The sequence below is a fragment of the Porites lutea genome, chromosome 8 (assembly GCF_958299795.1).
Source record: "Porites lutea chromosome 8, jaPorLute2.1, whole genome shotgun sequence".
NCBI lineage: Eukaryota > Metazoa > Cnidaria > Anthozoa > Scleractinia > Poritidae > Porites > Porites lutea.
Window position 1 is genome coordinate 14,602,988 of NC_133208.1, and position 13,740 is coordinate 14,616,727.

The window sequence follows — 13,740 nt, forward strand, 5'->3', positions numbered from 1 at the left end:
ACTATTTTAAAATGAATGTCACCAGGTTACAGGTCTTATACGGTATATATCTAGCTGGTGTTGAAAACAAAAAACTGTGATTTATTTAACCAGAAGAAAGACAAAACTTCAGTTCTTATCGGTCCAAAAAGCCTAAAGACACTTCAGAGACGAAAAATAGAAGGATAAAATAGGAGAGAAAGAAAGAAGGATCATGAAAGAGCGGAGGGGGGGGGGGGGGGGGGAGGACGCAATGGCCGCTGCATACTTGGTTCAAAAGATTGCTAGTATGGTCTACGAGAAAGAAAGTCTTAATTATAAGCACGTTTGAAAATCTAGTCTGAGAAAACAGCCGACTTTTAGCGACTTCCCGCGAAATGACGTCTGAAAAAGGAGGGCAGAAATTCCATTATGATGACGTATCACTAGCCAGATCTGGGTAGGGCTTTTGATTGGTTGAAAATGTGCTTCAACCAATCAGAAACACGACCCAGATCTGGGTAGGGACGAATCGTCGGTGTGGAACTTCTGCACTCGTTTTTTTCTCAGACGTCATTTCGCGGGGGAACCAGCGGTGGAGTCTCGAAGTGTCGGCTATTTTCTCCGGCTATTGAGAATTCAGGCAAATTTTATGTTAGTTGTTACAATTGCTATCTAAGGTCAGTGAAATTTTTAAAAATCTAGCTACATGTATCATGTGAAAGATCAGCAAAGCCAAGAACTTTATGTTATCAATATTTCATAACTCAAATATTTCCACAAATCCGTGATCATTCATATTACCTCCAGTGATACCTAAACAGCTTGAGCCACTACAGTACGAGCCCCCTCCCCCACCTGCTTGAGAATCCCATAAACCACTTCCTCCCCCGGAATATCCACCACCCCTTCCTGATGCACCATTATCCTCGGAACCTCCTCCCCCACCGCCAAACCCTCCTACTGCCCCAGGGGGTGGCCCACCGTTATAGCCACTATTCATTCCTCCAGCACGTCCCCCCACCCAATTCTGGGCACGTGATCCACCCCTTTCCCCATGTTCTGGGCCGACTCTGGCGCACCCTTCCCCCAACCAACCTGCACCCACTCCCCCATGGTAGTCAGCCGTCTCGGGATTATTGTTACATTGGCCAGGTTGTCCCCCAGTCCCTCCGCCATAAATCGCACTTGAATCTCTCCCTACACTACTTGTGGCACTAGGACCCGCCTGACCATCCACCCCGTTATATCCATTAGACGCACCCCCTCCCCCTCCGGCAGCTAACAAAAGCTCGTTATTTGTTTTATAAACGAAGCTCCCTCCCCCTCCCCCAGTACCAGCATTGTCCTCTACAGACAGTTCCAGTTGCGCTGCCGTCAAGTTAGTAGACTGTCCTCCTTTCACTTCAACTGAGTCTCCTCCTCTCTGACCCACCACAATATCCAGAACAGTTTCTACATTCAAGCAAAACGTTCCTTGCTTCATCGCTCCTTTTCCACCATAGTAAGTTCCGGGATAATCTCCATAGTTAGTCGAGTGTGTTCCTCCTCGAGCACCCCAGGCTTTTATCAGATAAACACCGGTCTTCGGAACTATGAATCTTTGAATAATACCATATCGTCCCGTGTATCCTTTTGTTGTAAAATTGATAAGAGGCACTGAAAATTAAAACAAACCAATACATACTGAAAAAGCCGGTTTGGTAAACGCCTTACAACAAGAAACTCGTGCAAGTTTCGCAAGTTTCGCGTCTCAGAAAAAATACGCTCCCCCCTAAATCCAAGTTCGCCTTTACATAAGACCTCCTCGTTAGCAGCAAAGCCACCAAAAGATGTTAACTACATTTAAGGTTTTCAATTACGTTAATTTATCAGGGAAAGGGGACCTTAAACTGTTGAATGAACACTTCAGGGTATATCAGGAAGACAACGAACATTCAGATCCCACTGATTTCACGTTATCGGTAGTATGACTAAATAGTATTGTTGGTAACAAAGTTCCTATTGTACACTGCAAACGTTCCCTCTTTCCTCAAAGTCAATTTAACACTAGGGTGCCAGCACTTCATCAGTGAAAAACAAATCTGTAATATATGGCGTTTTTTCCTACTAATAATCTTTGCTTCCGTCAGTCAACTTTGTCGTGAAACCGTTAAATCAGGAGGGAGGATAAGAAGGGGTGTAAAAGGTAAGCGCACTTATTCGAATGTGGGTACACTTAATTAAAGGGGCACTAATTCGAGAATTAATCATTAATCATTTTAAGCAATTTGTGATCAAACATCTCTGATAAGAAAAACGAGTACACAACTAGGAGTTTCAATTTGAAAGTTAGCGCTGGCGTCAGAGATGGAAGAAAATACGAGGAATACAGTTTGAAAATAAATAAAGGGAAGTAGATGAAAGTGACCTCTGGTAATTAGGGTTGGCAAGCCTGTTTTAAAATAAAATAACGTTATAATAAGCAATTACAAAACACTCTCCTCGTTTATAATCTGCTTGCACCCTGGACATTTACTCGAAATCTCTCGATCTCGTAAACGAGCACGTTTTACCTGACGTCATCACACAGGAGTGAATATCCCGGATAATAATAATAATAAAAAAACAATCGATTGTGCATGCTTCTAATCTTACGTCCGACAAATTTTGGCATTTTCCCGCTATTGTAGAGAATGGTGTGCTGGCTCGGAAAGGCTCGCAGGTAATTAAGCTCACCTCCCGTCGTCATATTGCAGTAAGCAAGTACAGCCATATCCTGGTTTATACAGATCATCCAGTATTTTTTACTGGCCACAACCTGTCCCTCACTCATCTTTATTTCCTCGCAGCTTGCAGCTGGAAGTTCAGGAATGGATCCAAGGGCCAATGTCAAAAGAAGTAAAGTTTAGCACATCTTAATTAGCTTACAATTTACGCGTCAAATTTAAGTGAGAAGGACCTTTTCCCATTTAATCCGAATTAGTATCAGCTGGAAAGAACCAAGAATGAAGTGCAAGTTTGTAAAGGAGTGTTGAGGTTTATTCCACATATTTAAAATGTTTTTTTCCCTCCCTTTGATTTTGCGTTGGGTGTTATTTTGTGAAGGAAAACCGAGTACATAGAATTCTCTCAGCATTCAAGGAAGAAAATTAAGGTGTCCAGTTTCATTCATTACCTTAGTGGCGAAAAATGGTAAACCACAAGAGAACACGACATAACGTAACCTTACACTTTAGCTTTAAGATACTGAAAAATGGGCAACAAAAAACGCGCAACATGTTTTGCAACATTGCTGCAAAACGAGTTGAATAGCAAAGTTGCGCGTTTTACCACCCACATAAAACCTGTCTTGCAACAAATCAGGTTGTTAACAGCTTTGAACATGGGTGGTAAAACGCGCAATATCGCTATCTAACTCGTTTTACAGCAATGATGCAAAACAAGTTGCACGTTTTTTGTTGCCCGTTTTTCCGTACCTTTAGTCAACTCATACAAAGTCAGCCACCATTGTGACTAGATAGTTTTTAAAAGCAGCAACGTTTTTGAGCGACGCACGTCAATCGGAAGTGAACTTTTTGCACGGTTGAGCTGTGATTTTGAACAAACGTTTGGGCAAAACGTCTCTATAAGAGTGAAAACACCTAGCAATAAAATGTGGTAGCGTCAAGGCATATAAAAAGAGAAAAAGGTTAACTTCCGGTTGACGTTCATCGCTCAAAAATGTCGCTGCTTCATGTCCCTACTGCCGCTCTTTCATCTGCAGAAGCCCCCTAGCGTCGAGAGGAGGCTGGGGAGAGGAAAATAAGAAAGCGCGCAGTGGACGATAAGAATGCGAAAGACAGAACAACAGGCCGGGCTGCCGCTTTTTTTATCCTCTCATCGTCCACTGTGCACTTACTATTTTTAGACAAGACGAGTCTTAAATTAACTCTGTTACAACCAGATATCACCTGATAACAAGTAAAAAGCAATGAGAAAAGAAAATAAAGAATATTTGTAAATAACGTCAAAGGTAAAAAAGACAAATCTTCAATTGTTGCTACACATCGCGAGCCTCAGCTCTGCGGCGGAGAGAGGGACTCAATGCCATTTAGTGTCCATCTCAGCTAGTTAGTTACACGCTGTCCGTGTTATAGAGCCGCGGCAAAGAAGATGACTGAGGTACGAAGGTGAGGACCAACTCCAGGTGTACGTTTGGGGGAGGTGTCCGTCTCATAGTGGCGTCTTTTAGAGACTCTAGAAACTGCCACGTCAGTATTCCTCCCATAACAGTACCCAACTTTAACATCCTCGCTTAACACTCAAGGAAAAATATTGAGTAAAGGGAGGGATGGGTGGAGAATCGCCCGGGATCTTTATATGTGTCATTCAGTAAATTGACTCTTCTACGATCTACCTCTATTCTTAGGCTTTTTCAAGTACAACTTGGTAACGTCTGAGATGAAGTCCTCTGGTCTTGCTTCTTTTGTGCGATTGTTGAGCTCACAGATGTCCTTTCCCATGACGTGGTTGAAACTCTGGCATCTTGCCTCGTGCTTGCAAGCTTCTAAACAATAAAGTGAACTTGGAACTTTTCGCGTCTGGAAGACATGTCCTTTTAGCGCCATTTCATAAAACGGCTGGAAGTAACCGCAGGGATCGTCATTTTGGGTACACGTAGAGGCATTTGGAGATTGATGACAGAAGCAAAAAACGATCGTAACAAATTGAATCAGCTTCATGTTATTATTGGACACAACGCCTAAAATTAAAAATGGCAAAATCAGTTGTAAGTGCATGCTGCATTGATGCACAGAAAAGCAACCTATATACCACAAAACTGGGCCCGAGGGTTCGCAATATGCTAATATCGGCTAACAGTAAATAATACGGAATTGCCTTGCCCTTTAATGGTTCTGCTTGGCACTTCGCGTTTCGTCGTTGCCTTTCGGGCAAGGGGTTTGCGCTCACGATCAAATGGCTAGCGGTTGACTATTTTTCAAAATGGCGATTTAATTCGGCGTCGATCATGAGATATCGTTCCGGAAATTAATTCCAAATGGACCCATAAAGATCCCACCAGGCTTACTTATTTTGTTTTTCATACTTTTATAGCGACGGGGATGTATATTTTACAAGGTACGACGCTAAAAGAGCAGTTCATATAATACGTTAAAAAACAAAACTCTTTTGGATCCATGAGAGTAATGAGAGCGGCCGAATTTTGGGGAAATTCGAGCTAACAAATTACAAAGGTAAACTTTCGCGTGAGACGAAATATCATGAAATTTTGGTGCGTCCGATTGTTCTATTGTCGGCGAAATTTCTCGAGCGAGGTAGTAAACGGAAACCAAACTAGGCAGCATAAGATCAGACGACGTATTGATGCAAAAGTTCGTTTTGAATGGACCAAAATTCGCTTCGTTCAACGAAATTTTGTTTTTTTGACCGAAAGTTTTGCTTTGTCCAAACCATTTTCCGTCCCCGCGAAACGAGATGTTGCACGCCTGTGATCCTTGGGGTCAGCGCCACGGATCGAGAGCTCTGGTAGAAGAATAGCTCAGAAAAAATTCGGAGCTCCAGGTGAGAATCGAACTCACGACCCTCTGAGTTCTAGCCACTGAGCTACTGGAGGCTTTATGGCGAGCAGGGTCGATATTTGATTATAACCACACCATTCATAGAGGACTGTATGCGGACCAAAAAGGCGCGCAAGGGCAGTACAGCAGTTTCCCCTTATGTAACCGTTATCAACCTCGGTTATCAGTGAGAATTTAAATCACGCTAAAGGTAAGCGGCAAATGTCAGACCGAAGTTGCCTAGTCCCTAGGCCTCATTATTTCGCGCGGTCATTACGTTTCGAGTCACGTGATCCTAGCACGCTTGTTCGCCTCGAAGACGTCACCGAAATGCATTGGCCTAGACGGCCTAGGAAAACGCCGTACGGGGACTAGGCACTCCTCAAACAGTTCCTCAAACTAGGGGATGGGCAGATAACGGTTGTCCAAAGTAAATGTTGAGGATCAACACGACTGAAAGTACTCGCCGATTTTCATTCCGATTTTTGCCATTTTTCCCCATAGCGGCGATTGGTCTCCGCAGGCTAAGCTGATCAAAATAGTAATTAAATAGTAAGCCCCTTGTTTATATGCCCTCCTAAAACCTCGCACGAAGTTGTATAAGCCCCGCGGGGCTTGCAATCGGAAATTTACTGTTTCGCATACTTTCCGGTTGAAAAATGGCACCCGGCCATAAGGTGCGTCTTTTCAATGCTGAAATGATAGATATTCCTACCCTTTCGTATACTTCAGTTAGAGAAATTCCCTATACCCTTTGACATACCTGACCCCTGAAAAATGTACCTCTTTCGGGCACTTCCCCCCGTATATGTCATTATAGGGAGTCCCCCCCTCCCTCCCCGGGCTGGTAAGCACCCCTTCGCTACCAAAGATGTCCTTAAAAGTTAATAACGTGACCGTTGATTAAAATTTTTAGTTTGAGGAGGTCTCATATTATTGGAAAATGCAGTAAACCATTTATGTCTTCAAATCTCCGGCATGACACGGTAGAAAAATCAAGTATTTGCACTTTACGTGCTCTTACGGTTCACGAAAACGAGAAACAGCGATCACAGATTGTGCGCTCAGTTTGTTGCCCCTTTTCCCGCTACTATCGCTTGTAAATACCTTACCTTCTTACCTGAGCAAATCAAATATCTGAACGATTTTGGGGCAAATTTTAGAATATCTTTCATGTCCCACATAAACCAAAACCAAAACCCCTGACAATTTCATCTTTAACCTTTTAATAACGTCAAGTTTTCCTTTGTGGTATCATATATTTACAATGCGCTGATGAATGGCGCGGAGCTTCAAATTTCCCTAGAAAAAGGACCCTAAAATGTATCTAAAAATGAATAGGTCAGTGAAAACGCCGTGACATAGGCCTAGTATAAGAGTTGCTCACTCCCGGGTTATGGGCTCCTAATCTGCCGTTATAGCTAGTGAAATTACTAACCTTGAAACTGCCTCGAGACTTTGCCGCCTTCTTTAAAGTATCTTTAAAATTATGCGAGTTTTGGTACTGTGCGGATGTGCAGGGTTATTTGGCCGGTTTCCGGCCTCCTGCTTCTGAGTTTCCTGCAATAAATTTCAGCCGATAACTTTTCCTTCGAAACTCGGAGTTAAAAAATAGCTTGGGCATCCAGGGTGATTTTCTCATTAAATTAAAGCAGAGCAAGCAGTCGATTCTAAAAAAGAGAGAGAGATGTAATTAAAGAAAAGGGTACTGGGCAGCCATGTAATGCACGTAGGAAACGAAAAAACGATGAAAATGAGAAATAAAATGATATGAAAAACTATCACTGATAGACCCAAATTAAAATGAAAACGTTAAAAGCACAATTTTTAACATAGCGGGCGCTAAACCAGAAGTTAATTGCCCAGTAAGGATACACAGTGCAATTCAATCATGAGATCACCTTGAACATAAGGGCCAGCTCTACCGGGTTTCAAACCAGGGGATTTTTTGACCATAGGCAATATTTGTGGCATACGTACATTACATAAAACCGCCACAAGGTTTCTTTCTTCAAAAAGATGTTTCACTGCGGTCTTCAGCTCTTCTTTCAGGGTAAACTTTAGGCCTTTTTTTCAGTTCTAATTCTGACAACAACTCTTCTCAAACTCATTAATAATTCATTAAGAAAATACAAAGGAAATTAATGTTTAATGAGTGTTTGGAAATCGGATGAAACACTGCTTAGTATTTGCATCCTTAATTTCTCCTTCTAAAATGATTTTGTTTGAGAAGAAATATCAAACATTCGACACAGTGTTTCATCACCAGATGAAACACCTCGAAGTTCGTCAAAAATACTCCGCTGCGCGTCGTATTTTCAACTCTCTTCTCGGTGTTTCATCTGGTGATGAAACACTGCATCTCATGCTTGATATATTACTTGAAAAACAAACTCGAATCTCTTCCCACTTCCGCCCGCGCCATAATTGACTTGACACATGTGCGCGAAAACGCGATATAGGTCGATCAAATTTAATATACTCAAAAGGTATATGATGTGGATACTCAAATGGTATGATATAGATTTCAGCCAATCGGAACAAAGTATTAAGTCGAAGCTTGACAGTTAATTTATTCTGACCAATCACTGTTTTTACGCTCAGAATCTGAGCGTAAAAAAAGACCACTTCCACTCTTCGTGCTCTCCTCCATCCCCTTTCCCTTTTAGTTAATGCCTACTATGCAGAAAACGGGTGGTTTCTTTATACAGTAGCGAATTTAGAGGTGGGGCCGGGGGAAACGGCTTATTTTTGGGCTAACTAGCTTTTCCCTAAACTGAGGGTGTGAATGGGGTTAACCGACTAGCGACAAAGGGCGAAAAATATTACTGACTACCGACAAAACGCGAAAAAAATAACCGACTAACGACAGGAAAAATATTAACGACTACCGACATGAACCGACATTAATTGATCGATATTTGTTTCCATTAAGAAGAGAACTTTGTATTTTTCCTACCTTAGAAAGTTAGCATATTAAATTTATGACCTATCAGTTGGTCAAACGGAAAGAATTTCCTTCTTTGTTACATTGCTACAACCCATATCAAAATCAAGGAAGTTATACCGGCTATATAAATCATATTTTGAAAAAAAGGCGAAAAATCGAACATTTCTTGTTTCGGTGGACTTCACGGCAAATATATCATAAAATATATATCATGGCAAATATATCATAAAACGAGTAGTTTGCAGAGCGTATAAAAATTTCTACAAGGACAACTCTTCTATTCCTACATATTACCTGCGAGGAATGCTTAGATCGATTAATTCTCAAAGAAAATTCATTCCACTTCAGTGGAAAGCACCACAGAACCGCAATGGCCAAAAATACATCAGTTTCCTTTGCCAATATTTTCTTCGCATATATTGAAACAAAAATTCTCAGTAAGCAAAACATTCTTTAAACCAACGGTTTGGTAACACTACATACTAGATCTTTGGGACATGCTAAAATCAGACATCGTACCTTTCTTCGAAAAGGCAAACTTCAGTGAAACTTACATCACCGTAATATTGAATTCATGGCCGAAGTATCTGACACATAGACTGTGTTTGTAGACACGGTTACAAATATACAAAGGCACATGCAAGATTCAACGAAAAAGCTATTCTCGATGTTGAGGCACATTAAATTTAAACAAACGGAAACCCTCCCATGCCGAAACAAACTCCTCTGAAGAAACGTTTGAGGAAAGGAGTATTTCAATTTGTAAAAAACGGTGATGAACAGAGGCTACCCACACAATTTGAAAGAAAAGGCGCTATGAAAAATATAACTCACAGAGAGGAAAGCCGCGCCTTTCGTGACAAAATACCAAATATTAGTGTCCATCAGTTTAAAAGAAGCTTTGGAAAAGTGGAAATCAAAACCAATCACTACGTTGTACGTTGCCAAATGTTTAAAGAACGACTCAGTTTTATTTCCTACAAGAAAGCGGGAAATCATATAAAGGGGCATGCTCGTGATCATGAAAGCCATAATATTTGGTCAACACACGGTTTCACGCCGGTATAGATGAACAGCCTGTCACCCCTAGAGTGGGCCAGTTAACCTCTTTTGGTTACTTTTTATTGTGCCCTGTAATCAGTAAGGAAACCAAGTTCCCATTTACAACAAAAGCTTTGGTGATTTTATCGGTACTATATTGGGAAACAAAGGTGAAATCAATGATCAATACAGAAATAAATAAAATGAAGTTTTAAAAGTGCAATAAAATGATGTATTATTTCGTTTTATAAGGATCAAATTCTTGAAACTGGGTCAGGAAATACAAAACAACTGTTAATAATTAACGTGCATTTTTACAATATAACTGACATTTACTGACAACCGACAAAGATCGAAAATTTTAACCGACTACCGACAAAGTAACTGAATTTTAACCGACAACCGACAAGTGGATTCCCCCATTCAGACCCTCTCAACTGACCTTGGCCCTATATTGGTCAAAAGGTATCCCCCCCCCTGATTTTAAACATGTTTTAGGTATGCGTTCAATACAATCGGCGTGATAATGTAGGTGATAGATCCCTTAATTCAGGGGTGTAGCGTGAGACTTTAAAGGTGTACGCATGGGAAGTAAATTTTCGCACAGAAAATTTCTTAATTTTAATTTATTGTCTCGGATATGCCATTTCCTGCGTTTTCTGCAGAAAATTTTAAGAAAATCATGAATACGACGAAAATGCAGTAGTTATAGTAGTTGTTTATTGTACCCATCTCTAGTGCCATCGATAAAACTGACGCCATTAAGAAAGTTATAAGCAAATGTCGTCTAGAACCCTTCAGACCGCCAAACTCTGTTACAACGATATCAATATATATAGTGAGAAAAATTTATCAGTCATCCCAATTTAACGATGTTTTCAGGAAAATGCTTTCAGGAAAATAAGAATATTACATTTTTTTCTAGATTTCATGTGTTCGCACAAGTGTATGTGCGTATATGGACGCTACCCTCCTGACGTTCATATTTATTTTTTTTTTAACTTGATGACGGATGTCCGAGAACGTAGAAAGGGTGTCGTGTTTTTTTTAAAGTTTTATGAATTAATTCAATTTTTAAAATGGAAGTGAGTAATATTCATCCCATTTTTATTTATAGAGAAAGACTCGTAACAGCCAATAGAAAACAACGATACATCAGGAGCCCATTACTTTGAGCCTCCATCTTGATTACTTTCAATTCTTGAGTCAACTCTTACATTTATAAATAGCACGGCTTGTTTCCCGCGAAAAGTGTCATATTTCCGTGAGTCTCGTATGTCACTGTGAAAAATAAACTTGGATGAAGTCAAACTCAGAAGCCCGTCCTTCGACAGTTTTCCTTTTTTACTGTACGTTCATTTTTATGATTTTACAGCCGCTGGCATCTGAGTATCATGAAATAAAAGTTAATGAACCACCCTACTGAGCATGAAGCGATGGGGCAAAGGGAGCGAACTGAGGATCACTGAAAGGTTATCTACCAATTGAGCTAACGAAACAACTGGGAGCAGGCCGTTGAATTGGTTTGTATTAAACCCGTGAAAGGATGATGATGAAGTGATGAATGTATGAAAATCATATATGAGAACTGCGGGGTGAAGAATTATGTGAAAGAAGATCATCGCAGTTATAGACGCTACTTGTTCTTTTCGCAACGTAGGTGCTAGGGTTATCCTAGCAGGCGGGTTAAGGCCCGGGGGTACTGCTCATATGGGCTGTATAGGTATGTGCCGCTGTGAAGGTAATGATATCCAAATAATTTACTCTAGGATAGGGTTTATAAATCGGAGAGTTTAGGTCTAGAATAGGGTATCAATTTCCAGGAAACTGATCAATTGGTTGGAGATTTTAGTCTGAAAACCGCAAATTGCCACTCAAAAATATAAAAAAATATCAAATCGGCAAGTTTAAATTTACGCAACTCAGCTTAAAAGCTGCTCTATGATTGGGGAGGATTTGGGGAGTTTAGTCTAGTATAGGGTATAGCAAAATTCAGCTGAACTAGCTCTGGTATAGGCTAAGGGTTCCAGGGTCCCAGCCGTACCGGGGTTACTTAGCTGTGGTTAACTAGTCTACGATGTCTATGACCAGTCTCTCTTTGTTCTTGGTCCGTCTAGCAAAACGCGCGAGACACGCAAATAACCAGGCGCATGACTGAAGGCGCAAGGGTAACCGCTACCTGTCCTGAAAACACGTCGTGTAAAAAAGAAGAAATTTGCGAGTACTAGGGTAACCCTTCTTGGAAAGGTAACAGTAACAAGCTAACAAGAAGAAGTGAAGTAAAGTTGGTACAATATATGTCCCATACATGACGTACGTACCGTTTCGTATGGCTGGAAGGACGATTTGTGCACGCACAAAAAAAATGGGGTTTCAAAAATATAAGTAACAAAATCACGAGTATAAAAGGCGAAAAAAAAAGAAGATGGAGCATCAGAAAAAGACTGAAACTGAGGATGAAACGGAAAAAGACTGAAACTCAGGATGAAACGGAAAACGAACTACACTGAAAAAAGGAAAATAAACAGACAACAACAACAACAACAACAACAACAACGACAGCAACAAAACACAACTACACACTGAGAATGCAAAAAATAATGTGTATCACGTGTGAAATTGTGCTTAGGGTCAACCAGTTTTCAATACTTATAGGAAAGTCCAGTCCTGTATTTTCGTTTTCCTTTTTTTCTCCAGCAATGCAGAGCGGAATTAAAATATCTACTTTCAATAATAAATTCCTTGTCGTCGAACAACAACATTAACACAGCAACAACACTCCTTTCGCTGTAAAACGAAATTAAGAGGTCATTTCAAAGGAATTACAAGAGTCAATAGAGTATTTGCCTTTTTTAAAAAAAATAAAATACTAAACGTCGCTGGTAACATCTATAAACCTGAAGAAGGCTTGTCTGGCCAGTCAAAATATTGTCTGAAAAGTTGACTACGCGTTGTTTCAACTGGGAAGTTGGAGTTCTTGATGCTCTATTTCTTATTACTGAAAAGATATCCAGTTGACGGGTCTCCTTGTTTGACGCACTAGAGCGCGTTTTACGAGTACTCGAGAAACGCGAGACGAGTGCTGTGGAAGCTCACTCGCCAGAGGACTCGGTCCTTAGGAGAAACCAATATGGCGACAGATCAGACTGAACACGTGTCATGCAAAAAGTTCAGCGATCGCACCGATCAGAGCCACCACTCTCCAGCGATCGCAGCGACAACGATCGCTGAGATAGAAAAAGTTCTATCTCAGCAACTGTTGTGGCTGTGATCGCTGGAGAGTGGTTTCCATATGATCGCTATATGATCGCAGCGATCGATCGCTGAACTTTTTTTGTAGAAAAATATGAAATGGCAAACTGATCCTTACGGCAAGGCGATGAAGAAGTAAACAGAAGAATAAAACAAACAAAATATATATTTAAACAAATTGCCCAATATTTCGGTTTGAAAACAAACCTTCTTCAGGGGCTAAAAGAAAAATGAAAATAAAACTGAAAGTTCGTTACAAATAAGAATTTGAAAATGTGACAATAAAAACAATGGATTGTTATTGATATAGGAGACTAGGTGGTATCATATATCAGTGAGCTTCGTTACGTCTATTTATTCCAAGAGATGATAGTGTGTTCCCTTTGTGTATTAAATGCGCAGGTCGTCGTACACCAGCCATAAGCCTGATTTCTCATACAAAGTCTCTTATTTTCAACGGTCGCCCGCCTAACGTAACGCGACACGCACCGGCTCGTCCACCACAAACGTCACGCGTCACCCTTTCCTCGTAACGTGAGCTTGGGCCACCTGTGAGGAAACTTGAATTCATTGCTGACTTTATTTATTTGGGCAGCGTTATTAGCCCGAAGGGGAGGGGGAGGGGGGAGGTACTTGGCCTATACGGGTATGTGCTGCTTAACAGGGTATAGTTTTCAGGGTCTTGAGTCTTAAACAGGGTATATAATTTCACTATTGAGCATCTTGAACAGGGTTTCTTTTTAGACCCGAAACATTAAACATGGTGTGAAGTTTGGCGGGGTGCAATATACGTGTGAAAAGAAGTTTTTAAAATAATCATATTTTGTTCTTTCAGTAATCTCAAAAACATCTTTTTGTATGTGACTCAAAAACAAATTAAATAAATATATTTTTTCCCCATATACTTTGTATTTTTTCTTTTATACTATTTCCTTAAAAAGGGCATTTGGGCTACTGTCTTAAACAGGGTCATTAAAAACAGTCTCTTGTAGGGTAGCA

The 13,740-nt window shown here is 40.6% G+C and overlaps 1 protein-coding gene across 1 annotated transcript in view; it reads right to left on the bottom strand.

Annotated features, from left to right (window-relative positions):
- Window positions 1-718: 718 nt before the first annotated feature.
- Window positions 719-13,740, bottom strand: part of LOC140946859 (uncharacterized) — a 29,254-nt gene continuing 16,232 nt past the window's right edge. The window contains exon 5 of the mRNA XM_073395964.1: window positions 719-1,617. Within this exon, the coding sequence (XP_073252065.1) occupies window positions 719-1,617 (899 nt within the window). The remainder of the gene's footprint in view (window positions 1,618-13,740) is intronic.